Source organism: Lynx canadensis, chromosome C1 (genome assembly GCF_007474595.2).
Source record: "Lynx canadensis isolate LIC74 chromosome C1, mLynCan4.pri.v2, whole genome shotgun sequence".
In the NCBI taxonomy this organism is placed as follows: domain Eukaryota; kingdom Metazoa; phylum Chordata; class Mammalia; order Carnivora; family Felidae; genus Lynx; species Lynx canadensis.
The window spans coordinates 11,594,820-11,618,246 of NC_044310.1; the positions used below are offsets into that span (position 1 = coordinate 11,594,820).

The following is a 23,427-nucleotide window of genomic DNA, read 5'->3' on the forward strand; positions in this document are numbered from 1 at the left end:
CAGTGAGGATGAGACCCACTCTTCTTTGTAGGAGCATGTGGAATGAGACACGAGACCACTGCCCACCAGAGAGGTCTCTTTCTCTCCAGGAATCTGAAGTCCTCAACATAGAAGTCCTACTTGCTTCTGTAAGGACTCACAGTATTCTATTCCCTTGCATTCTGGGTGAGCCTCTCCACTTGGATTTTGGAAGCTCCTGGAAGGCAGGGAGCACACATCCACTATACCCTTCTGAGTTACAGGGATAAATGGGCAAAAACATGGAAGCCTTGGGGCAGGAGCACCCGCGTATTAAAGACTTAGAGGAGAAGGCTGGGTGAATGCTGAGGGAAGGCGGTAGAAGGCTTTCTGGAGAGACAGGCTGGAGGTAGGTCCCTGGGGGAGGAAGCCAGGAGTGAGTCAGCCTCCACCTCTGTCCAGACCAAAGGGCAATGGGAATGACCCTGGGATACCAGGGGATACACAGGCTGAGATACCAGCGCTGTGGCCTTCCAAAGATGTGGCCCACTCAACCTCAGTGCCGGGGGACCAAGGAGGAGTAGAGCTCTGTTCATATTATGCGTAGCTCATCTCTGCTGGTGGCGGGGGCGGGGGGGGGGGGGTGGGAAGGGGGGGGGGAAAAAGCCACAGGAAGAGAACTGGCCCCAAGTAGCAGGGACATTCCCTGCCCCAGACACGATCACAGGATACTCTAGTGCCAACAGTCATTCTGGAACCCACAGGGGAAAGCCCCTGCCAAGAGTCCAAGCCCAGTGTTGACCCCGACTGGCTGTGTGGCCTTAGGCAAGTCACAGCCTGTTTCTGGGCCTCAAGTGTCCCCATCTGTAAAGTAGCACATAAGGGCCCTCCTGGCTGCCCCCTCTAGGAGACCCGTGTCATCATGAGTGTCTCTGCAGGCGGAGAAGGATGGGCAGGGGCCAGGGAGGGTCCCATCCAGTGGGCACTGCTAATCACACAGACAATAGGCCCACTTGGCAAGGCTGGCAGAGAGGGTCTCTGGATACTACCATGGTCCAGGGAGAGCACCACTGGCTTCCTGTGCCCGGGTTTTCCCTGCTCCCTCTCTGGTGCCCCTTGTCCCGATGCCCAGAGCAGTAGGGCCCTGCCACAGCCCCTCTGCCCCTCAAGGGACAAAGCCAAGTGGCAGGTCGTGGCTGGAAAGGGGATCTAGGCCAAACGGGCTGTGGAGCCCCAGGAGGCCATAAGTGGGTGGGAGCCAGGACCAGAGACCAGGCAAGCAGCACAAAGGACTCACTCTGGAACGACTGACGGGAGGGGTGGGGCTGCAGGCAGCAGGGTGGGGCCCTACCTCAGCCAGGGAGCTCCGTCCAGCCTCCAACACGGTCCAGGGCTCCAGACCACCTGGGGGCTCTGGGGTTGTAGCCGGGTCCTCAGGGGGCGATGTCGGCATGGCCCCCGAGCCGGGCAGTGCAAGCTCCTGGGTATTGTGTGGGGCGGGGAGGGGGGAGGCGAAGGCGGAGGGAACCTCGCAGGCGGGCAGACGGCTGTCTCAACGTGCCTGCTCCCCGCCCCCCTTCCTCAGAACCGGTTTGGCCAGTCTGGGGTACTAGAGGGGGGCTGGAACAATAGGAGTCCTGTGCCCCGGAGAGGCTCCGAAGGACCCCAGACCGATGTCCTAAAGATGGGGGAAGCACTGCTTTTCCTCCTGGGAAACATGTCACCCCCTTTTCTGGAGCTTCCCAAACGTGAGACACGCTGGGAGTGGAGGGGCTTCACAGAGAACCTCCCGAGCCTTGGACTCCTCAGGGACCCTTAGAACTCTGCAGTTCCCCCTCTGCTGACCCTCTCTGAGCTGGCTACCGCATCTATAAAATGGGAATGCTCATCTCTAGGGCGGGGAGATGGAAATCGTGAAAGTTTGGTGACGTGATGCATCCAGGACCATCCTGGCCGGCCCTTCCAGCATCACTGCTCTCATGAATGACCCATCCACCCCCCCGGCTGCCTGGAATGACCCACCTTTGCCATTTCCAATGGCCTCCTCCACCAGGAAGCCTTCCCAGACTCTAGTCCACACCAAATGAGCCCTCAATAAACCAACAGCCCAAGTAGAACCAGCCTCCAGTAAGGAGGGCCTACTCTACGGCCAGCAATCTTCCCGACCCCGGGAAAGGGAACGCTGCTTTCTTCCTAATACTCTCTGCCATTCATTTAAGCACTCGGTAGTTGCCAGGCACATAGTAGTAATATGAATACGTACACAAATACCAATACTCGTGTTGCTAATAACTTACTGTCCACTATGTGCCAGGCACTGTTCCGAGCACTTCACACACTGATTCACAGGTTTCCCTCCCTATCCAAAAGTAGAACGTTCCTGTGAAATCTTTCCTGAGCCAAAACGACGTGCAGCGAAGAAGCAATCGTCATTCATTTATTTGGAAAAATGTTTTTAGCACTTCCATACCCCCCCAAAATAACCTCTCTTGGGTTTTTCTGATACTTTAGGACATATCTTGCTAACAGATGCACAAAATAGATGGAGATAAAGCACAAAGCTCGGGTGGCTTGATAATGACATGCTGAGGGTCGCACCAGGGCAAAGCTTGGTGGGGCCAGGCTCTCTGCTCAGGGGGTCGCTGCGTGCCAAACGCTATTTTCCCTTTTCACCTTTTTCCGTAAAAGCAAAAACGTTCTTTGGATTTCTTCCGGTTAGCAGAAACACGTAGTAATACAGATCTTCGGGGAAAGCCAAGTCACAGAGCTGCAGACTTTTGAAAAGTTTCGTTTAATCTCTGCCAGGAGCCTATGAGGTCGATTCTGTTACTGCTCCCACTATCACATGAGGACAGGAGGCTTGTACGGGTTAAATTAGGGGAGGTATCACATTAAATGCGTTAAATCTCTCGTTGGCTCTATGAAGTCTCTATTTTACAGATATGAAACTGAGGTTCAAGGGATGAATAACTTGCCCAAGGTCGTGCAGCCAATAGGTGTCAGAACTAATATTCAAACCCAGGTCTCTCACCCAACCACCAACCTGAGTCCTTAACAAAGGAGTGCATCACCAGGCTTTGGGGGAGGATCTGGCGAAAAGTGTGCAAACATCCGTGGGGAGGTGTCTCAGCTCTCCCTACTAAACCCTTTACTCTTAGTCGTACACTGCAGGCCTCCGTGAGCATAATGGGCAGGTGTCCTGGGCCCAGATCCCAACGAACTCTCCCCCACCAGCTGGTGACCATTCAATACCGAGTGATTAGGGTCCCTCCACTCCCTTGGCCTCCAGAACATCCCGACATAGTGAAGACACACTACACAGTGTGTGCGGGAACCAGGTGGCACGCTGGGGGACAGAGAGAGGTTTATTGCCCGCATTGCACACAGAGCAGGAGACGGGGACAGGGAGAGGAAGGCAATGCAGGACTAACGGTCTCCCTAGAGCTCTCCCAGGCCAAACTTGGGGCCGCTGGCCAAGGTACTGCCCAAGACCCCAGCCGGAAGCAGAGGACCCCAAATGGAAGGAAGCATCTGGGGAATCCACGTTTTTGGAAGTCCCCTCCCCACTCGCCCCTGGTCCTGGGCTCTGGGGACAGAGCCCCTGCTGCACAGGACAGAAAGCATGGTGGCTTGGTCAGGGTGAATAGGCGGGCCTTCGAGAGCAGAGGGGACGCAGGTGGGGAGAATGTAATGGAAGGGGCGTGGCGTGGGCGGGGTTTGGTGAGGGGCGGGGCCAGGCAGAAACCGTAGGGACTCCCGGCCAATTCTCTCTCCAGGAGAGGCCAAACCAGAGGGCGGAGCAAGAGGGGGCGGAGCTAAGGTCTGGGGGCGGGTCGAGGGGAGGGCAGGCTCAGAGGGGGAGGAGCCAGGATCCGTTAGCAGCGCGGACCGAAAGCAGCGACTCCCGGTCGTCCGCAGGCTCCTGCTCGGCCGGATAGCGCTTCGCGCTTTACCTTGGCAACCAGGGCGGCTGGCACGTCGGGCACAAGCCAGGCGAGGAGGCGCACGGAGAACACCGCATGCTGGGGGGAGGGGGAGCCAAAGAGAGAATGAGTCCCTTAGCTAGCTGAATGTATAAGTGCAGGGCACCATTCTGAGGGTTTCCCGGGTATTAATTCATTCAATCCTCCCAGCAACACCAGGAGGGGAGTACAATTACTGTTCCCGTTTTACAGGTGAAGAAACTGAAGCATAAAGCAGTTATCATTTGCCCAAAGACACAGGTATAACACTAGGGACCTGATGGAGAGGCAGGGCTGGAGAAAGGATCCTGAGCAAAGCTGGAGGGGTCAGGCCTCCTCGCCTTCGTCCAGCTCTGTTGCCTAAAGATAATAGTAGTCGTGCTACTAATTGCTGCAATGTGCTGGGCGCTGTGCAAATGCGTGACACCGAATCTTCACTACGACCCTCTAGATTCTATTCTATAGCATAGCCCCGTTTACAGCTGATCGGCGGCAGCCCGAAGCTGAACCCAGGTCTGTCCGAAACACAAATACCTGGAAGGAGTTGGTGAAACCCAGACGCACGGCCAGCAGCTTTCCTGTGCGTCGCGCGTAAGGCCGCGTACCTGAGCTGAGGAGCGCGCGGGGCTCCGCGAGGCTCTCCCGCCCCAACCCTCCCTGGAGCCTGGCCCCGCCCCCTCAGCCCGTACCCCCTCCGCTCGGCCCGGCAGTCCGCCGCGCAGACTCAGCTTCCGGTCCTCCCAGTTAGGCCCCGCTCCACCCCTCCCACCGGCTCCCCGCTCCGCCTCCAGATTCAGCACCCCGCCCCCCAGCCAGGCCCCGCCGGCCCCGGGCTCCGGAGCCCCGCCCCTCCCAGGGAGGCCCAGATCCCAGCCTGAAGGCTCCCAGGGCAGTGGTCCTCCTGGGCAAGGTAGGCTGGAGGTGTGGGTGCAGGTGTGAAGTTGACAAAGCTGTACATACAGCAGGCTGTAGCGTTCGTACTCGTACAGGAGACGCGTTAAGTCCGAGGTGAAGGCGACGAGGAGGAAAGCCTGCAGGGCCAGAGGGATTCCAGGGCCCAATCTCCAAACTCACCTCCAGCTGGGCCCAAACCCACTTGTGTGGGCAAGATGAGCCAGCGCCCAGAATCCTAGCCCCCTGCCTCTATTTCTCTATCTCTGACCCTGGAATTCAGCACCCGTTTCCCTATTCCTAAGCCACCTTTCCCAGTCTCTAATCTCCATTTCCCCCTCTGCCCCTGTATTCCCCTCTTCCGCCCCATGCTCACATTCATAATGACCAGAAGGTGGGCCGGAGCCTCAAGCGGAAGCAGGCAGATTCCAATGTCCTGTGCCCGCTTAGCCACCGGCGGTGGATACTCACAGCGAACTTGTGGGTGTCCGAGTCGGATCTCCACCCAGTTGTTGAGCACAGCAAAGAGAGGTGTGGCAGGAAACCTGCCACAAAGATGGCAATGAACACAAACGGCAGCGCTGAGAAGTGGGGTGTCAGACCTGGGCCACCTTGAGGGCTGAGTGAATGATGAATGCAGGCGTTGAAGTTTCATGTTGACCCAGTGATGTGTTAGCACATTACAGTTGAGAAAATTGAAGCCCAGGGAAATCGAGGACCAATTTCAAGGTCAACGGCAAGACCTTGGTAGAAACAAATCTGGAGGTTCAAGGATGATGCCACTCTGTCGGCCCACTTTGTTGGGAGGCAACAGCCCCGGGTGGGGTAGGGGGTCCTCCCCTGCCTTTGAAGAATGCCATGTAGAAGGAAAAGTAGAAAATCGACAAACTCAAAGAAGAAGACTCTGAAAGTGAAGGTCTTCGTGGAAGGTCTGGGTTCTGTGCATCTCTGGGCAAAAGGTAGAGATGGTCAGAGTTCTACTGGCTGTAAGGGGGAAGGCACAGCTTAGCAGGGTCAGTCCATATACTTCTGTCCCCAACCCACTTGCACTTAATGCCAGCCATGCGCCCCTGGCCATCTTCATTTGAAGATGGCTGAGGAGGCTGGGGACACCAAGATGGGAGCTGAAGGCTTTGAGGTGTATGGAGCCTTGCCTCAGGGCTCCCAGGACTCAGATGATTCCTGGGCATCCCTGTGAGCCCCTGCCCTCACTCACCCCACCCGGTGAGCTGCTCAGCCAGCAAGTAACAGACCTGACCCAAGAGGAGGATCAGTACCAGGTTGAGCACAGTTCTGCTGATTGCGGCAGACCTATGGCCATCACCTGAAGCCCAGCCAGGTGGGTAGGGGTAGGAGGAATCTGAAGACGCCCATATTGTGCCCCCACCCTCTGCTACCCCAAAGGGGCACACACTCGGGTCATGGACATGGGGTTGCCTATGTGAAAAGGCATCAGCCATTGCTGATGATGGCACAGTAAAATGATGACTGACACCAGGAAAGTCATCACCACACAGAGCAGGGGGCCAGCAAGGAGCGTTGTCAGAATTGGAGGGCAGGCCCCCAGGATCCCAGCCCACTCTGGAGGGTATAGTCCGTCCAAAGCAAGGGCCCAAAGCTCCCTCACCATGACGAGGATGACTGAAGAGCTGGGGAGTAGGTGGGAAAGGCGGGTGCAGTCCTTGAAGGACTCCTTCAAGCCTATCACTGGGTCCTGGGCCCAAAGCAAACTCTTTGGGCCCAAAGCAAACACACACATTCCTGTCCAAAGAGGCGATAGATGTGCTTCCTGCAGCCCAACAGGCTGGGTGTCACAACCCTGGGGTGGGGGGAGCCCCCCATCTTTTTCCACCTGTGCAGGGAGCTCTGGAAGTACAGGAATGAGGTTCCATTTATTTTTGTTTCTGCAGGGCCTTCCCCACCCCTCAAGGGCCTGGCTAAGAGCCTGTGGATGGATGGATGGATGGATGGATGGATGGATGGATGGATGGATGGGAAGGTAAAAACAAATGTAAACAACAAATGGATGTACTTGTGGGAGAGGGCTGGATAGACTGACAGATGGGTGGGCAGCAGGAAGACAAATGGGTGGGTAAACCGGACAGGCCAACAATTGGCACGTGTCTGTAAGTGGGTGCACAAGTGGGTGAGTGGAAGGGCAGGTGGGTGCATAGATGGTTGGATGGCTAGGTGGGTGAGCAGATGAAAGCCGGGTGGGATGGATGCTGGATGTAATGTGTAATAGATCATGGATTAGTGTGTCTGGTAACTTGTAACTGACTGCATACTATTCTACAGAAGATACTGGATACAATGTGATAACAACCTGGACAAAGCCCAAGCCCTAATGGACTTTACAGTCTAGTTGGGGAGACAGACATCAAACAAATAAGCACAAATACGTAATTGCGAAGAAGTCCTATGCAGGAACGATGCTAAGTAAGAAGAAGGTGGAAAGACAGTGTCCCACAGTGGTGGTGGTGGTGGTGGTGGCAGGGAGGAACCATGTGTGCAAAGGCAGGGCCATTCTTTAGGTCACATGAGTTGTATACCGCACTATTCTAGGGGGGACCATTCACACTGGCTTTGTTACCTCAATGTTTCCTTCCTGCCTTTTCACTCCTCCCATATCTGTTTAACCTAATGCATCCCATATGAGAATGCATCCTACTGGAAGGCTCTGGGGAGGACAATGCACAACATGATTTGTGTTTTCAAAAGATCACCCTGGCAGCTGAAAAGAAATTAAGTAGGGCAAGTCCAGGAGCAGGGAGACCTTTGGAGGGCTACCACAGTGGTTCAGGTGAAACGATGGTGGATGGTGGCTTGGACTGGGGACAGGGGGCAGGGGAGGGAGTGGCAGTGGAGGTGGAGAGAAGCAGATTCAGGATCAATGATTAGGTGTTTGGATGGGCTGGTGGGTGGCTGGCTGGCTGGGTGAGTGGAATGCTTCCCCCCTTCTTCCCTGTGCCAAAGTTTCTCTTTAAGACCCTAAATGCACCCAGTCTTTAACCTCACCAAACCTTATACCATCTTGATATCAGGGGCAGGTGGAAAAGTAACCTGGGAGGTGTAGGAAGGAGCCAGATTTGAATCCTGGAATTTTGGACTCCAAAGTCTAGTCTCTTCCCAGCATGCCTTGTGGTTTGTGAGAACTCTGGGAAATGGAGTTCTGGGCCTGGCGGGCTGAGCTGGGCCTCACCTCCTCTTCCTGGAAGTCACTGCGGTCCCAGTGGTGGACAAGGGTGATGCTCTTGCACTTCCGGTGCTCCAGGAAGGCCGTGGCCCACAAGGACATAAAGATGCTGAAGAACACGGTCCCCAGACAGAGAAGTAGCCCAACTGCAAGAAAGGGCGAGGGGACATACTGCAGGGCCAGCACTGCCTCCCCACAGCCAGACCCAGGTGTCCCAAACACCTACCCATTCCCTTGCTCTTGTCCCTGTCTCACCTTGCCATGGGGCAGATCTTGGAATTGTTCCATACGGCACAGGTATGGCAGAGTGGGCACATGAGGAAGGTACGCTCATGGCACAGATCTGTTCCCTATGGGCAAAAAGTGCCCATCCTAGGAGAGTCTATCCTCAACCAACCATCTGATCTGGCCCACCCAGCCCGTCCTCCTGCCCCTAGCTCCAGCCACTCATGCTGGCGTGTTGGTGCCCATGACAATAAGGCCAGAAATAAAGACCGGGGTGCCCACAAGGGCAGCAGGCAGGCAGCAGCGAGGCTGTGCAGAAGCCTGACAAGACGACAAAGTTTGCGAGCCGCCATCTTTGTACATGACCCCAGCTCCCAGCCCCCCACCCCCACCCCCAGTGCCAGGTAAAGTAGATGACCTTCTCCCCAGAGTACTCTCCTACAAGGTGCCGGGGCTGGTACTTGTGCCAGCATCTCCAGCAAGCCCAGCAGGAGCACAGCAATTGGTGAGCGGTGGAGTCTGCATCAGGCACCTGGTACCTGGGCGGGTCAAAGGGCCCCAGGCAGACGAAAGGAGGGAGGGCTGCAGGGTTCCCTCCTGATGCCCCAGCAGTGGGAGAGAGCTGAGCTTGGGTCATCTCCAGTTCATGCAGTGGGAAGGCTGCAGGGTCAACTCCCCTGGCCAGCAGACGGGAAATGGCCATCTCTGTGCGTTTCTACTTGGCATAGACTGCCACCTGCCAGAAAGAATCCTGGCGTCAGCTCCCTCCCCTTAAGGTCCCTGCCCCATCCCACCCCCCGCCCCGCCCCCAGGCAGTTGTCTCACCACCTCTGCCTCTTTGTGTTGGAGAAGTAGGAGTCGTGGGAATCCCCGCCTAGGAATCTGTGAGCAGAGCAGGGGTCAGAAGCCCTCTGCCCAGTGCGAGACCTAACACAATGGGAGTGCAGAGTCTAGTCTCTAGGCTGGGGTCACAGGGTTGAGATGCGCCAGTTGCTAAAGCCAGAGAGCCCATCTCCCCACAAAGCTCAGCCTGGGCTGGTGTGTTCCAGCCAGATGAGCACCTGAGGGGGACCGAACGGGTGGGAATCAGGCACTGGGAGCCGCTAGGACACCGACTGGCTGAAGACCTCAAGCGAAGTCAGGCAGGAGTTGCCTCCGCGAGGAACCAGGGAGCAAAGCGCCCCGCCCCTCTGCGGAAGGCCCCGCCCCGCCCCGCCCCGCCTCTCCCGGCTCGCGAGGAGCTGCGGTCTGGGCTCCTGCAGAAGTCCCTCGGCCGCTTGGCCACGTGTTGCTGCAGAGAGTTGCTCAGGCGCAGGCGCCGTGGCGGCCCCGCAGAGCGGTCCGGATCCAGGGTGGGTCAGGCCTGGGGGAGGAAGACAGCAGGGTGACGCGCGCCTGGCGAAACTCGGCGACCCAGCCGACCCCTCCCCACTCCTCTCATTTCCTCCGCGTGGAACAGGAGCAGCTCCCAGGGCGCGCTCAGCTTGGCGAAGTGCACGGCGGGCCAGAGCCCCGGGCCCCTTCCCTTGCGACCCTGGCTGGGAGGTGGCAGATCCCGTTCTGTGCCAGGGTCCTTTCCGGCCTGCAAAAGAGCCTTGACCTGCAAAAGCGCCTTGACGGACGCGCGTTTTCTCGTTTGAAATTCAAACGAGGAGGGAACTAGCACCTCCGGTGTATAAACGTGGATGACGCTGAGCAGGCCGGCGTCCTAGAGTCGTGGCTGCTGTTTCTCGTGTATTGGGCATCTCCAGGCCCTGGGCTGGGCGCTGGACACACTTCGCCCGCTTCAGCATCACAGACCCTCTGGGTTGGGGGGAGGGGGGCTGACACCACGTTAAAGCCCATTTTACAGATGAGATGCTGAAGTCGCTTGCGCAGGTCGAAGAGCGTATTAGGGGAGCCCGCGCTCAGCCTCAGGGACAGAGCCCGCGCTGCCCGTTCCCGCCGCGCGCGCAGGTTCCGCTGGCACGTACAGTGTCAGGGCCACTGGGGAATCGCAACTGCTGTGACCTCCACCCCGCGGGGTGGGAGGGCAGTTGGGAACTGTCTGCCTCACTTCCCTCCTGGGCCTATCAGTCCCAGCGAAGCCGGAATTAAAGGAAATAATTTGTGCTGCAGCAAGAAGGATTGGGTTTAGCTCCAAGGAGGAACTGCCCATTGCAAGAAATGGACGAGTGATGCCACGGGATTGCTCGGCCGAGGGAAGAGGGGATTTAAGAGCGGGATTGTGGGTTGGCTGCTCGGGCCTCGGGGGACGTGTCTCACCGATTTCGGTTATCCTGCCGCGGGAAAGGTTGCCCCCCGGGAGTCGGAGGCACAAATGTTGACGCAGGACGCGCAGAGACGGTCGTCGTTGGGGTCCTCGTCCACGGTGCCATCACCGTCCTGGGCACAACAGGACGGGAGGGAGGGCGAGAGGACCGGAAGCGGTTACTGGTGCCAGGAGCTTCTCCATTCTCCGTCGCCCCTGCTGGGCTGCCGCTGGGCCCGCCCACCCCTGGCTCAGTGTGCATCCAACCGCCCTGGCGCAGTGGACCGGTCTCCCTCCTCTCCAGCCCAACCGCCACCACTACCATAAGAACAACGACGAAGAGAACAACCACCATTTATTGTGCCCTTAACTTGGTGCCTGGCACAGCACTAAACATTTCCTACACATTTAGCTACAATCCAGAGAAATGCGTGCTACTGTCCTCTTCATTTTACAGATAAATGAATGCATGGGAATTGAAGTGAATGGCCCAAGGCCCCAATTCTCCCTCACCTTCCTTCTGGACCCCCTCTCCACCCCCAGCCTCAGTCAGTCCTCTTTGCTCCCAGAATCCACCCCAACTTTCTAGAATAGAGTTGAACACCAGCTTCCTCCATCCCCACTGCCCCAGCCTCTGGGTCTGAGGTCACAGGGAGGGAAGAACCTTCACCACTTCCCAGCTTCACTTCCCATCTCCTGGTTGGCCCTCTGGGGTCTGGCCCCAACCTGTCCTAGCCTCTGAGCCCCCTGCCTCCATCTTGGCACTTCCCACCCCCCCCCAAGCCTGTGCCTGGCACAGGGGCATCACAGCTGGCACCAGGCTGCCTAGGGAGTAAGGAGATCCAGGGCAAGACCAGAAAGCCCCAACTGGAATCTGGACTCAGCCAGGGCCCCGGAGGCCCACCCAGCAGCCTTTGCAGGGAGGGGGGATTCCTGCAGCCCCTTCCTATCCTGGGGCCAGCTTCCTCACCTGGGGTCCTCCCTGCTCCCCAAGAGGCCAGCCAGCCTAGGCTGGCAGCGAAGAAGAACTCACTTAACAGTTCAGCTCAGCGGGACCTGGGAAGCTTTGGGGGCGGGGTGGGGTGCGGGGAGGAAAAGGGAAGGAGAGGGTGGGGCCAGCACTGCATTTCCCCTCCTACAGGCAGCCCCAGGCTTCACAGTTGGAAAAATTGGGAGGACTGGGAGAGGGCCTGTGAGGGGCTGAATCCTGAAGACTGCATTAGGGGATGAGGGGGAGGGATGGTCCAAGGGAGGAGAGTGCTGAGGGCTGAGAGCATCAGGGCTGCTTCGTGGCTCTGCAACCTTGGGCAAATGCTTGTCCCTCTCTGGACCTCAGCTTCTCTGTCTTAGTCTGTTCGGGCTGCTATAACAAAATACCACAGACCCGGTGGCTTATAAACAACAGAAATTTATTTCCCACAGCTCCGAAAGTGGGAAGTCCAAGATCAAGGCTCCAGCAGGGTCCTCAAGGACCCTCTTCCTGGTTTATAGTCTGCACTTTCTGTGTCTTCATTGGGTGGAAGGGGCTACAGAGCTCTGTGGGGTCTCTTGCGTAAGAGCACAAATCCCATGCGTGAGGCTCTGCCCTCTTGACCTCCCAAAGGTCCCTAAAATACCATCACATTAAGGATTTGGATTTCAAAGTATAAATTTTGGGGGACACATTCAGACCATGGCACTCCCCATCTGTAGGCTCTGTTGAGAGCCTGTTTGGGGAAGGAAGAAGCAGCTGATAGATCCTGACTCTGGGAACAGCAGTGGGGCCAGGCCACAGCAGAGCTAACCCCCACCCTCGCCTCAGGAAAAGTTGATCGCTCCCAGCGGCTTCCCTCCAGAGCTCCAAAGTTCAGTGGCTCCAGGGCCCTCCAGGACCTTTTCCCAAAGTCAGGGCCCACCCCTGACCCAGTCTGGGGCATCATCACTACCCCTTCCTTCCAGGGAGCCTCAGGGCCTCTCTCAGGTGGAGAGATACTTGCCCTGAACTGCTGTGAGGCTTAACCTAATAGTGGAATTTGGGGCACCGAAGCAGGGAGAAAAGATGGCCTTGTGATACTTCCCCGGAGTGGCCCCTCCCTCCAAACCCTGAGAGAGGAGCTTTATCTGGAGCCCAGACCCTCTCCCTGGATAACACACCCAGGACCCGCTACAGACTGTGCGGTGTCCAGAGTTTCAAGATGGCCAGAGCAGGGCTTCAAACCAGGTGGGAGGGCCCCTCTGAGGGCCGTGAAGCTGGCTCGAAACCACACGCGTGTGTCCGCACACTCTTCTCACTCCCTTTCCACGTGGCCCTGCCCAGGGAACACACTGTAAGTGCAGTCACCTGCTATTTTGATAATGGCTCCCAGCTCTGCACTGCCACGGAGGAGGCCCCCCAGATAAGCAGTCTGCTAAGTGCTGAAGGGACACGGCGGCAGGGCTCGCAGGGGCACAGAAAGTGGTGCTGGGAGGGCAGGTGGCCAGGCTCCCGGTCCCAGTCCCCCTGGCCTCCCTACCTTGTCCTTTCGCAGGAAAACAGCAGAGAACTGTTCACCTCCTTGGTTTGGGGGGAAGGTGGGTGACAGGGTGATTCTCTGATTGGGGCAGGGCTAACCAGGAGAAAACTGGCCTGCGGGTACAGAGCGGGAACCCAAGAAGGATGCAGTAGCTTCCTTTCTGGGGGAGTTTCAAGCCCAGAGATAACTGGCTGGCGCTCACAACACAGGCACCTGTAGCTAGAGCATCACATTCAGGCCCAGAGGTGACCTTCACCGGGTCCCACTCCCAAGCTTTGCTGTTGCCTCCCGGGTACGGTCTACTGGAGCTAAGAACAGAAAAGAATGGGCTGAGCCGGCTGCCCGGAAGCAGAGCTGAAGCCCGCAGGGGACAGGTCTATGGCTCAGGAGCTCAGGAGTGGGAGCCAGCCCACCGGCTGTGCCACCACGAGGCTTAGGGTCCCGCACAGGGACGTTCTTTCTCTGGGGTATGGGACAAGCTCAGGACTCAGCTCTGAACCAGCGCTGGTCTTTTAGGCCCTGGAAGGGGTGACCGGCGAACCTGTGGGTGGTGCCCAGGGTAGCAGACGTGGCAAATGCCATCAGGCAGGTGGTCAGTGTGCCCAGGAGGGTGAGCCCGAGTGGGTTATGTATGAACGTCCTGCGTGTGCCAGCAGGGGGGTGTGCACATGGGTGGAGGGCGGTGTTTTAGGACAAGGGCTGGTATGTGTGAGCATGTGATCATGCCTCTGAGGATGTGGTATACAAAGCTGCCAGGGCTCCCCTCTCAAGAGGCGGCTCCAAGGGTCCGCTGGCTTTGGGGGTCACATATCTGGGCCCCCAGGTCCTTCCAGCTGGCTCAGACTCAGGCCAGGCCTCAACCCAGGGTTCCAACCAGGGGGTGTCCGAAAGTATAAAGGCCCTCTGCATCAGCACCACCCCTCCCCCCACCCCATACTTTAGCCTGCATTCACGAGTGTCTCTGGTGGATGGGGCAGGGGTGAGACACAAGAATGGGCACATTCCCTCACTTTCCTGCTCCTGCACTTGCTGGCTTCCCACAGGGCAGAGCTGCCAAACAGGGCACCTCACTCCCTGACCCCACCTGGTCCAGTCCCTGGCCCTGCCCAGTGAGCTTTCTGATACCCCAGGCTGGCGGGGCCCTGCTTCCCAAGCCTAGCCTGACACCTTCATTTTCAAGAAAGGTACTGCACGGAGGGCTCACCCCCTGAACATGAAGGTGGACTACATTTCCCAGCCTGCCCTGCAGCTCCATGTAACCATGTGACTGGGTGCTGGCCAATGGAAGGTGGGCAGCAGGCACACCCCCCAGAGGCCAGGTCCCGGGAAACCTCCTAGGTGACCCTCCACTAGCAGTCACTCCCCCTCTGCTGACTGGATGCTGATGCCCCAGGGCAAACCGGGAAGCCATGTGTTAGAGACCTCAGAGTCAGGGTTCATTCAGCAGAGCCCCCAGATCCCTTCACTTCCAGCTGAAGTGAGGCTGAGCAAGGAAAACACTTCTATAGAGTTAAGCCACTGAGATTTCAGGGTTTATCTGATACAGCAGATGGTGTTGCCTCAAGGAATACAGGCTCTTGATTGAAGTCACTTGGGGTCCAGGGCCCGGCTGGGATGCCCCCCCTTTCCAGTCACCCTTTCTGGGAGGACAGCAGGTGGGGGGTGCGGGAGAAGCTTGAGCCCTAAGGTTCTGCCCCTATACTTCCTCAGTTTCCAGAGCCCAGACCCTCCAAGGCGGAGGGAGAAGGCCAGGGGGCCCCCGGATGCCCTTAGGCCACTGATGCACAGAGCCTCGTGTCCCCACCTCACTGCTGTGATTTCTGCAAGGAAGGTGCCTCCTCGTCCTCCTGACAGGCCCCTCTGGCCAGTCCTCAGGATGAGGTCAATGTTCCTGCCTCAGCCTTAGGACCTGGTCCTGCCCTCTGCCTTGGGTCACGGTTGGGAGTAGAGATCAGCTGGGGGAGTTCTCTGAGGTGTCGGGGAGCAGGCCAGCTGCCACCTGGTCCTGGTGCCACAGCTGTTCGGCCAGGCCGTTGAGTACGTGGGCAACGTCGGCCAGCCCAGCCCACCCATCCAGTGTGCGCCCATCTGCCAGCCGCCGCCCCGGCACACTCTTCACCCGCAAGAGGGGCAGTTCCCAGGCCTGCCGGAAGGCCGTGAGGTCACGCTCAGGCACATCAGTGTGCATGTACTGGTCAAATCTGGAGGAGGGTCAAGGAGCCTGGCCAGGTGTCTCTGCTTACCACCTCGTCGCACCCAGCCTCAGCCCTCTTCCCCGGAGCCCCATCCGGTGGGGGCGGGGGGGGGGGAGGCGGCTGCTGCAGCCTTTAAGATACTGTCCATGGGCGTAGAGCCCACAGCTAGGCAGAGGCAGGGTCCCTGATCCCCTTGCTCCGTGCCTTGCCAGGTGTGGCCTCAGACTGTCCTAGGGGCCACCCAAAGGATACTTGGAGCCGATGACCATCCTGACAACACCAGGGGCGTCGCCTGCTACTCGGGCCAGCTGTCCAGGGAGGTCTTCAAAGGAGGCACGGTCGGTGAAGGAGAAGAGGAAGAGGAAAGCATCTGTCTTCTCCTTGCAAGCCTGGGGAGGGAGAAGCCGATGTGAGGCTTGTAACCAGGGGGCCAGAACCTCCGATCAGCCGCAGGGCCCTGAGAAGTCTCAGCAGATCCCCTCCTTCCACAGGCCCAGAGCAGGGACTGGCTGGCCCAGGACAGAGCTGGGGCTGAGATCCGGTCCCCACGGCCAGCTCAGCCTTCTCCCACCCGGGGCAGCACCCCCAGGCCACACCCAATTCTGCCTCCTGCAGACCGGGCAGGTACTCAGAAGCCCACCTCAGACAACCAGCTCCTCCCGGCCCCTCCCAGGCCCACCTGTCCGCTCACCGGCAGCATGTGGTCGAACTTTTTGAGTGCAGACTCCCCGCAGTCCCAGAACTCAAAGCGGAACATGACAACACGGTCACTGGCCTGCAGTTTGGCTGGCCAAAATACCACGGTGGTCTGGATGCCTGGGGGAGGGTCAGCTATTCAGCATGGGAGAGGCGGAGTGGAGAGGGGCCAGGGGCAAGGAAGAAATAGGAAGAAGATACGTCCCCGGTGGGTCCACCAGCCTGGTGCGGAAAGCATAGTCGCTGACCTGGGAAAATTCTCAGGCTGATGGGGGGAAACCGAACTGCTCTAGAAGAGTCTCCAGCCTGCCAGAGAGATGCAGCCCCAGCCCCAGCCATGACAAAGCAGTTCCACTCGTACGTACGAGGGGACTCAGACGTACTGGAAGCTGGAGGATCCAGTTGCAACCTGCTGGTCAATCAGCATCCAACGGAAGGAAACCAGAAGAGAAGGTCGGTGTTCCCTGAGCGCCCATCTTGTGCCAGCTTGGCGCGAGGCATGTTACCAACACGATCTCTAGTACCAATCCCACAATACACTGGGGTTGGAACTATCATCTCTGACGAATAGAGGAGCCAGTGAAACGCCTTTCCAAGGTTGCGGAGTAAACGATGGGTCAAGGGCCAGTCTTTCCTCCACCCCAGGGAAGGCCTCCCAGGATGCACTCACCAGCGGTCTCATGGTGTACCACGGGTACCTCTAGGCCAGCCAGCTTGGCCACCAGTGCTGTCTTGCCCACGCCGCTCTTTCCAGACACGAAGATCTTGTAGCTGGCTGTGTCAATGGCCACGGGTGGGGGCAGCACTGGTCGTTCCAGCAGCCCTGGGACAAGAAGGGAGCCAGGTGGGGTCAAGAGGTCAACCTGCGCTTGCCCCATCAGACCCATCAGCTCTAAGGGCTTTCTGGTGCCAGCTATCCATGGTTCTCTATACTCGGTACGGAGGCCTGGGACACAGGCAGGGTCCCTGGATGAGCTCTGTTACAAACACTTGTGCTCTGTTAGGTGCACCAAGGCCCATTCCAAATAATACCAAATTACTTTTCTTTAAAGTTTGATACACGAGGGGCACCTGGGTGGCTCAGTCAGTTAAGCGGCCCACTTTCGGCTCAGGTGGTGATCTCACGGTTTGGGAGTTCGAGCCCCGCACTGGGCTCTGTGCTGGCAGCTCAGAGCCTGGAGCCTGCTTCGGATTCTGCGTCTCCCTCTCTCTCTGCCCCTCCCCTGCTGGCGCTCTGTCTCTCAAAATAATAAGTGAACATTACAAAAAAATAAATAAAGTTTGACGCATGAGATTGTTTTTATTGATACTATCATCACCTGTTCTAGATTTCCCACATGTAAAGGCAAGGTTCTTCATAATTCTTTCCTCAATGGAGAAATATCAGCAAAAATATTCTCAGTTACTATAAATAAACTTGTTAGAATCAATACACTGAGATCTTTATGAATGCTTTTAATTTGCAAAAAAAAAAAAAAAAGGTCTGAATTATGATACATGCATAGGCTTAGCATCTGAAAGTCCTCAGCTGTGGGTTGCCCTGTCATTCTATGGCCTTAAACCTCCTGGCGCTTTGTTTCTTCTGGCCAGAGCTGAGCTCTCACAGCAGATGCCAGGCCCCTCTGCTGACCTGTCAGTGCAACGCTGGGTGAGGTGGCTTCATCCTGGGAGATGTGAATGTCTAGTCTTTGAGACTGTAGGATATGGAAGAGGCTTGCCTCTACTTACCAGGCTGGGTCTCGGACAAGTCTGTAAGGTGTGCTGTTGAGGGCAGGCGGGAGTCTGTTGTGCAACATGCCCAGCAGAGGGCCTGGCACAGAGGTAAGAACTCAATCAACAGCCTCTCTGGTGACAGTGTTCTTGGCAGGGTTGGGGCTGTTTCCATGCTCCTGGCTCTGATGGTGGAATTCGCTCTAAGGAGATTCGGGGGCCCCAGGGATAGGGCTTCCAGGGGTCTCCAAGGTTGAGGAGTGTAGTAAAGCAGGCCCTCACTGCCCTACCGCTTTGCCACCTTCCCCAGCCCTCCCAACAGGTGACACTGTTCTTCCAGGGGAGTGACAGGCTTGGGGGCAGGCACTTACCGAACACCCGTCTACGGTTCTTGCGCAGGATGCAGGCTAAATACTCCTTGCCCTCGGCGCTCTCGTGCCAGTCTGGGACAATCACCGAGCCCGGGGCGGGTGGTCTGGCCATGGCCTGGCACCGCGACGGGGTAGAATGCTGAGTAGGGGAGGGGAGAGGGTAAATGTCCTGAGCTGGACCTGCGATCCCTCTCAACCTGCTCTCTGACTCTTCCTCAGAACCCCAGCTCCCTCCTTGGGGTGGGGGGGTGGGGGGGCGGGCGTCATTTACTGCACCTCACCCTTATTATCCCCATTAGCGCTTTTGGAGTCCGAGTTTCCTTTCATAGTCCTGGGGGGTTACACACTCCCCGTCTCCCTCTTATTACCCAGACGGTGCAATTCCATAGTCCCTTCGTCCCCATACTGCCCCCTGGACAGCCATCGCATTATTGCCCCGGGGGGCACTTACACAACCCCCCTCCCTTGTCATCTCGGGGCAGGAGTGAGGGTTTTTACACAGCCCTGTTTCTCCTCTGCCTCCTCGATCCCAACTCCTGGGGCCACCCAGCCCTCACCATCAGAAGTCCCCGTCGGCGAACGGGCTCAGGCGGAGCTGGTCCCTTTAAAAGCCCACCCGCGCTCCCGCCGCCCAGTCCGCCCGGGTTGCTTCCGCCCGGCCTGCGTCTGGCTTCGGAGCGCTCAGCCTGCCTCGGCGTCGGAGCTTGAAGCGCATGTGCGGAGGCTGTTGTCAAGGAGACGCCGGGGGCGGGACTGGCCCCTCTCTTGTCTGCCGCTACCACCACGCGGGGGCACCCCGGACGGGGCCTAACCCTCCGGGCCGTGGGTCCTTTCTATTGCTCAGTCCGATTCCCAGGCTTTCCTCCCAAAACTTGATCAAATCCCCCTCCTCCAGGAGCCTTCTCTGCCTCAGTGACTCAGTTTCTTCTTCTATAAAATACTATTACCTCCTAGGGTTTTTTTTTTTGTTTTTTTGTTTTTTTTGTTTTGTTTTATAACAGTGCTCAGCCCATAGCAGTGCTCAATAAGTTTAGTTAGTGTTGCTTATTATTATTGTTATCGCTCTATTAATTCTGCTTGGCAGGACCTAGAGATGAATTAAAACACCTATGTCTTCGAAAGTGGGGAAACAGCAGCTCAGAGAGGTTAAGGGACTTGCTCAAAGTCTTAAAAATGAGTCAGAGGGCCACAGGAATCTACCGGCCATTCATTTATTGATTCATCCCATCCATTCAACAAATAATTACTGAGCACCTATTATGTGTTCTGCCCGTTCTAGGCACTGGCAATGGAAAGACAAGAAGTACTACCCTTCTGCGGCTGACATTTCAGCACTGAGGCCATGAGCCCCCCTCCACCCTTCCAACAATGGGCACCGACCTGTTACCAGAAGGTGGGGGTGCTCAGTAAATGCCTGTTAGTTGGACAGGATGCAGGTGGGTCCTTGCTGAGAGGTTATCTATTACACTTAATTTTTACCCCTATCTTCGTGCAAGTAGCACGAAGATTTGTCCTTCAAGTAGGACAAATTTGTCAAGTAGGACAAATCACTGCTTTGTAAGGAATAATCTGTAAGTTAACCTTTATTGAAGGCCAACTCGGTGCCAGACAGTGGGGGCTTTACAGAGGTTAACTTCATTTAATTCTATAAACAAACCTGTATGGGAAATATTATCATCTCTCTTTTCTTTTACAGGTGAGGAAACTCAGACGACATGATTCTCTGGGGTCACATCACACGGCTGGCCAGTGGCAAAATTAGACTCAGAACCCAGGATTCCTGGACTCTGAACATCCGTTCTGCCAGACTGGGTCTCGTGTTTTTTTAAACTTTGTCCCCAGCCACTAGGAGGGCCCTTCTTAGTCGTGCCGAAAGCAGCCAGAGGGCCATCAACCCACAAAGCATCGAGGTCCATTATGTCCGAGAGAGTAGAGGGGACGTGGCCGTATAAGACAGGGTGCTTGCTGTCAGTTGCTTCCACTGCAGCTAGGCGGAAACATAACAAATGAGCATTGATTTCTCCGGGATTCTGCAGCTTGAAACCCCTGCCCACAGTCCCAGGTTGCTCAGCTCCCTTTCCTGCGTTTCTTACCGCACCTGCCCAGACTCAGGATTGGTCACGCTGTGTGGAGCGCCCTCTCTCCGTGGACCTGAAGTGCCTCCATGGCAGGGCTCAGATCTGACTTATCTCTGAGTTTCTGCACTTCATCGTTAGCCGTGCCCTGTCTTGGCTCTTGGAGGGCTTGGAGGGCTCGGGGAGTGTGAGGAAATGAAGCAGCTTGGCAGGATGAGCTTGCCAGTTATCCTGGAGGCCAGATGTGAAGTCCTCTTGGACAGAGGGGGAGGCCGGTGATCAGAGGATCTAGGGGCCAGAGGTTTTGGGGGGAATCAGCCTTCACCGCCCTCAGGAGCTCATGGAGAGGATACTTGGGGATCATCAGGAGGAGCCTGTTCAAAACATGGGTTCTTGGGGTCCATCCTCCAGAGACTCTGCTTTGGGGGGCCAGATGGGTCTGTAAGCTTGCATGTGAACACGGGGCAGTTCAGAAGTTGGGTTCTGTATCAGTCCGCTGAGGCTGCCGTAAGAGACTACCACAGACTAGGCGGCTTGAACAGCAGAAATCTATTTTCTCGCAGTTCTGGAAGCTGGAAGTCCAAAATCAAGTTGCCAACGGGGTTGGTTTCTGGTGTGGCCTTTCTTCCCGGACTGCAGGCAGCCGCCTTCTCAGTGTGTCCTACAAGGTCTCATCTCTGTGCACACATACCCTTGATGTCTTTTCCTTTTATAAGGACACCAGTATTATTGGATTAGGGCCTTGCTCTTATTACCTCGTTTAACCTTTATTACCTCCTTAAAGGCCCTATCTCCAAGTAAGTCACATTGGGGGTTAGGACTTAGCATATGGATTTTGGCCGGGGGTGAGGGGAGTCACACACAATTCAGTCCATGGCAGGGTCCACAGACCTCACTTAGACGTCACTGCTGGTGAGAGAGCCAGTCAATGGTTAGAGCCTGGGAGTGAGGTGGTCAGAATTTCGTTTCAGAGGAGGCTTGTGGACCATTTTGGTCTAGTGAGTTCTGCTGTCCTGTGCCCCCTCTGACCATTAAACTGAGTGTCCCTCTAAAGCAAAATGTTTCTCCTCTCAAGGCCTAAGGTGAAGCAGGTGGACCATCTATCTAAAGGCCCATATGGTGTAAAACTTTCTGATTCATCTACTCATTTGTTCATGGTTTGGTCTCCCCCCATCTCCCAAATTGATTGAGCACCTTCTGGACAGGGCACCATAAGGCCTGGATGGGCAGACACACAGGCCTGGGGCCCTCAGGGGCAGGGGTGGGTGGGATGCCCAGGAGGATGAGTGGAGGAGGGACAGTCAGATTTGGGTGTCCGTCTCTTCTCTTGCCTGGACTCTGCAGCTGTTTCCTGTAGGTTTCCCTGCTTGCCTTCTGGAATGCCACGGAGGCACCAGAGTCGTCTTTAGGCAAAGTAAATCCAGCAATGCCACACCCATGCTTATAGTTTTCCAGTGGTTTTCACTGCACTCGGAATAAAATCCAAACTCCATGCCTTCAAGGCCATCTGTGGCCATCTGACCACCTCTTGCTTTCATTTCAATGGTCGCGCTTTTCCCCTTGCCCAATGCCCTCCAGCGAGCCCGGCCTTTTGTTCCCACACAGGACCTCTGCCCTCCAGTGTCCAACACCCAGACCTCCCTGCATCACCCCCACAACCTCCCGTGGATGGCTGCTTCACCTGCACAGAGGCCTTCCTCCTCCTCCACTCAAGGATTCGCCCTTACCCTCCGAGACTCACTCCTTCACGCCCTCCTGTTCTTGATTCTGAAATTTTATCTTTTAAAAGATGTTTAAGTAATCTCTGCACCCAACATGGGACTTGAACTTACAACCCCAAGATCAAGAGTCGCGTGCTCTACCAACTGAACCAGCCAGGCGCCCCTTGATTCTGAAATTTTAAATTTATTGTCTCTCTCACCTAGAACATAAGCTTCATGAGGCTAGGGGCCTTGTCTTTTCATTCTGTTATACCCCTGTATCGGTTTCCTACACCTACAGTAACAAAGTACCACAGACTGGGTGGCTTAAACAACACAAATGTGTTTTCTCAGTTCCAGAGGTTAGAAGTTATATATCAATGGGTCACCTGGGTGGCTCAGTTGGTTAAGGGTCCGACTTCAACTCCGCTCATGATCTCACGGTTCACAAGTTTGAGCCCTGCATCAGGCTCTGTGCTGAGAGTTCAGGGCCTGGAGCCTGCTTCAGATTCTGTCTGTCTGTCTGTCTCTCTCTGCCCCTCCCCTGCTCATGCTCTATCTCTCAAAAGTAAATAAGCATTAAAAAAAATTTTTTTTTAAAGAAATTCATCAAGGAGTTGGTAGGGCCGGTTCCTTCTGAGGGGCAGGAGAGAAGGATCTGCTCCAGGCCTCTTTCTTTGGCTTGTGGGTGACCATCTTCTCCTCACGTCTTCACATCACTTTCCCTCCGTACAAATCCGAGTACAAATTTGCTGTTCTTAATAAGGACACGAGTCACACTGGATAAGGACCCACCTGAATGGCCTCATTTTAACTTAATCACCTCAGTAAAGACCTTATCTCCAAATATGATTACATTCTGAGGTTCTGCGGGTTAGAACTTCAATATGAGAAGGGAGGGGGGCAGAGGGACACAATTAAGCCCATAATAACCCCTACTAGCTAGAATATGTTGGACATATAGTAAAAACTCAATAGAAACGTGTTGGCTGACTGGCTGTGGCTGCAGCTTGGGGAATGGCCTGAAGAGGGTGCCTGGAAGAAGCCACCAGTTAGGAAGCCCGGCAAACATTACAGGCACGAGTGGGTGAAGACATGTACTTGTCAAATACGTATGAGCACTCCCCGTGCCAGGCCAGACACTGGAAAGACGACTGTAAAGGAGATACAGACCCTGTCCTTGTGCATTCCACACTCCGCTGGGGGCAATAATCCAATAACCAGGGAACTGCACTTATAAGCAGGGCGGGAGGGTAGATTAAAAATGTCCAGATTCCATTTAAATATAGGGTTTGGGACTGGAGCTGCCAAATCATCCCCAGGGAGGTTTTTTTGAGCCTGGAATGTGCCAGGCCTGTGCTTGGCAGCAAGGTTGGTGTCCTTGACCCAGACAGCCTCATGTGTCGCTTCCCTGCTTAAAACCCTCTAATGGCCTCCACTGCACCTGGAGTCTTGTCCACCCCTCCCTCCCCATGGCCTATGAGGTTCACTTGGCACCCTCTGCCTTCACTCACATGCCCCAGGCACTCCGGCGTTTCCTCCGCTCCCTGAATTTGTTGAGTTCATGCCTGCCTCTGGGCCTTTGTTCCTGCTGTTTTCTCCGCATGGCTGCTCTTACATTCAGGTCTCAGCTGAAACGTCTCCTCCTCAGAAAGGCCTTCTCTGATGAGCCCAGGCCCATCACACTCTGTCACATCCCCCTTTA

The 23,427-nt window shown here is 56.1% G+C and overlaps 1 protein-coding gene across 1 annotated transcript; it reads right to left on the reverse strand.

Annotated features, from left to right (window-relative positions):
- Window positions 1-14,491: 14,491 nt before the first annotated feature.
- On the reverse strand, window positions 14,492-18,616 carry CPLANE2 (ciliogenesis and planar polarity effector 2). Its single transcript, XM_030327485.1, has 6 exons — window positions 18,505-18,616; window positions 17,948-18,086; window positions 16,537-16,689; window positions 15,862-15,986; window positions 15,423-15,559; window positions 14,492-15,176 (listed from the first exon to the last, which is right to left on the reverse strand). The coding sequence occupies exons 1-6, from the start codon at window positions 18,505-18,507 to the stop codon at window positions 14,927-14,929; spliced, it is 807 nt and encodes a 268-aa protein (XP_030183345.1). The 5' UTR covers window positions 18,508-18,616; the 3' UTR covers window positions 14,492-14,926.
- Window positions 18,617-23,427: the final 4,811 nt, after the last annotated feature.

What these genes read in the sequence shown, in the direction of transcription:
- CPLANE2 (XM_030327485.1), bottom strand. An exon ending in GAACCGTAGACGGGTGTTCG is followed by an intron (nt 16,690 to 17,947) that starts GTAAGTGCCTGC and finishes TTCTTGTCCCAG; the next exon opens with GGCTGCTGGAACGACCAGTG. An exon ending in GGTACACCATGAGACCGCTG is followed by an intron (nt 15,987 to 16,536) that starts GTGAGTGCATCC and finishes ACCCTCCCCCAG; the next exon opens with GCATCCAGACCACCGTGGTA.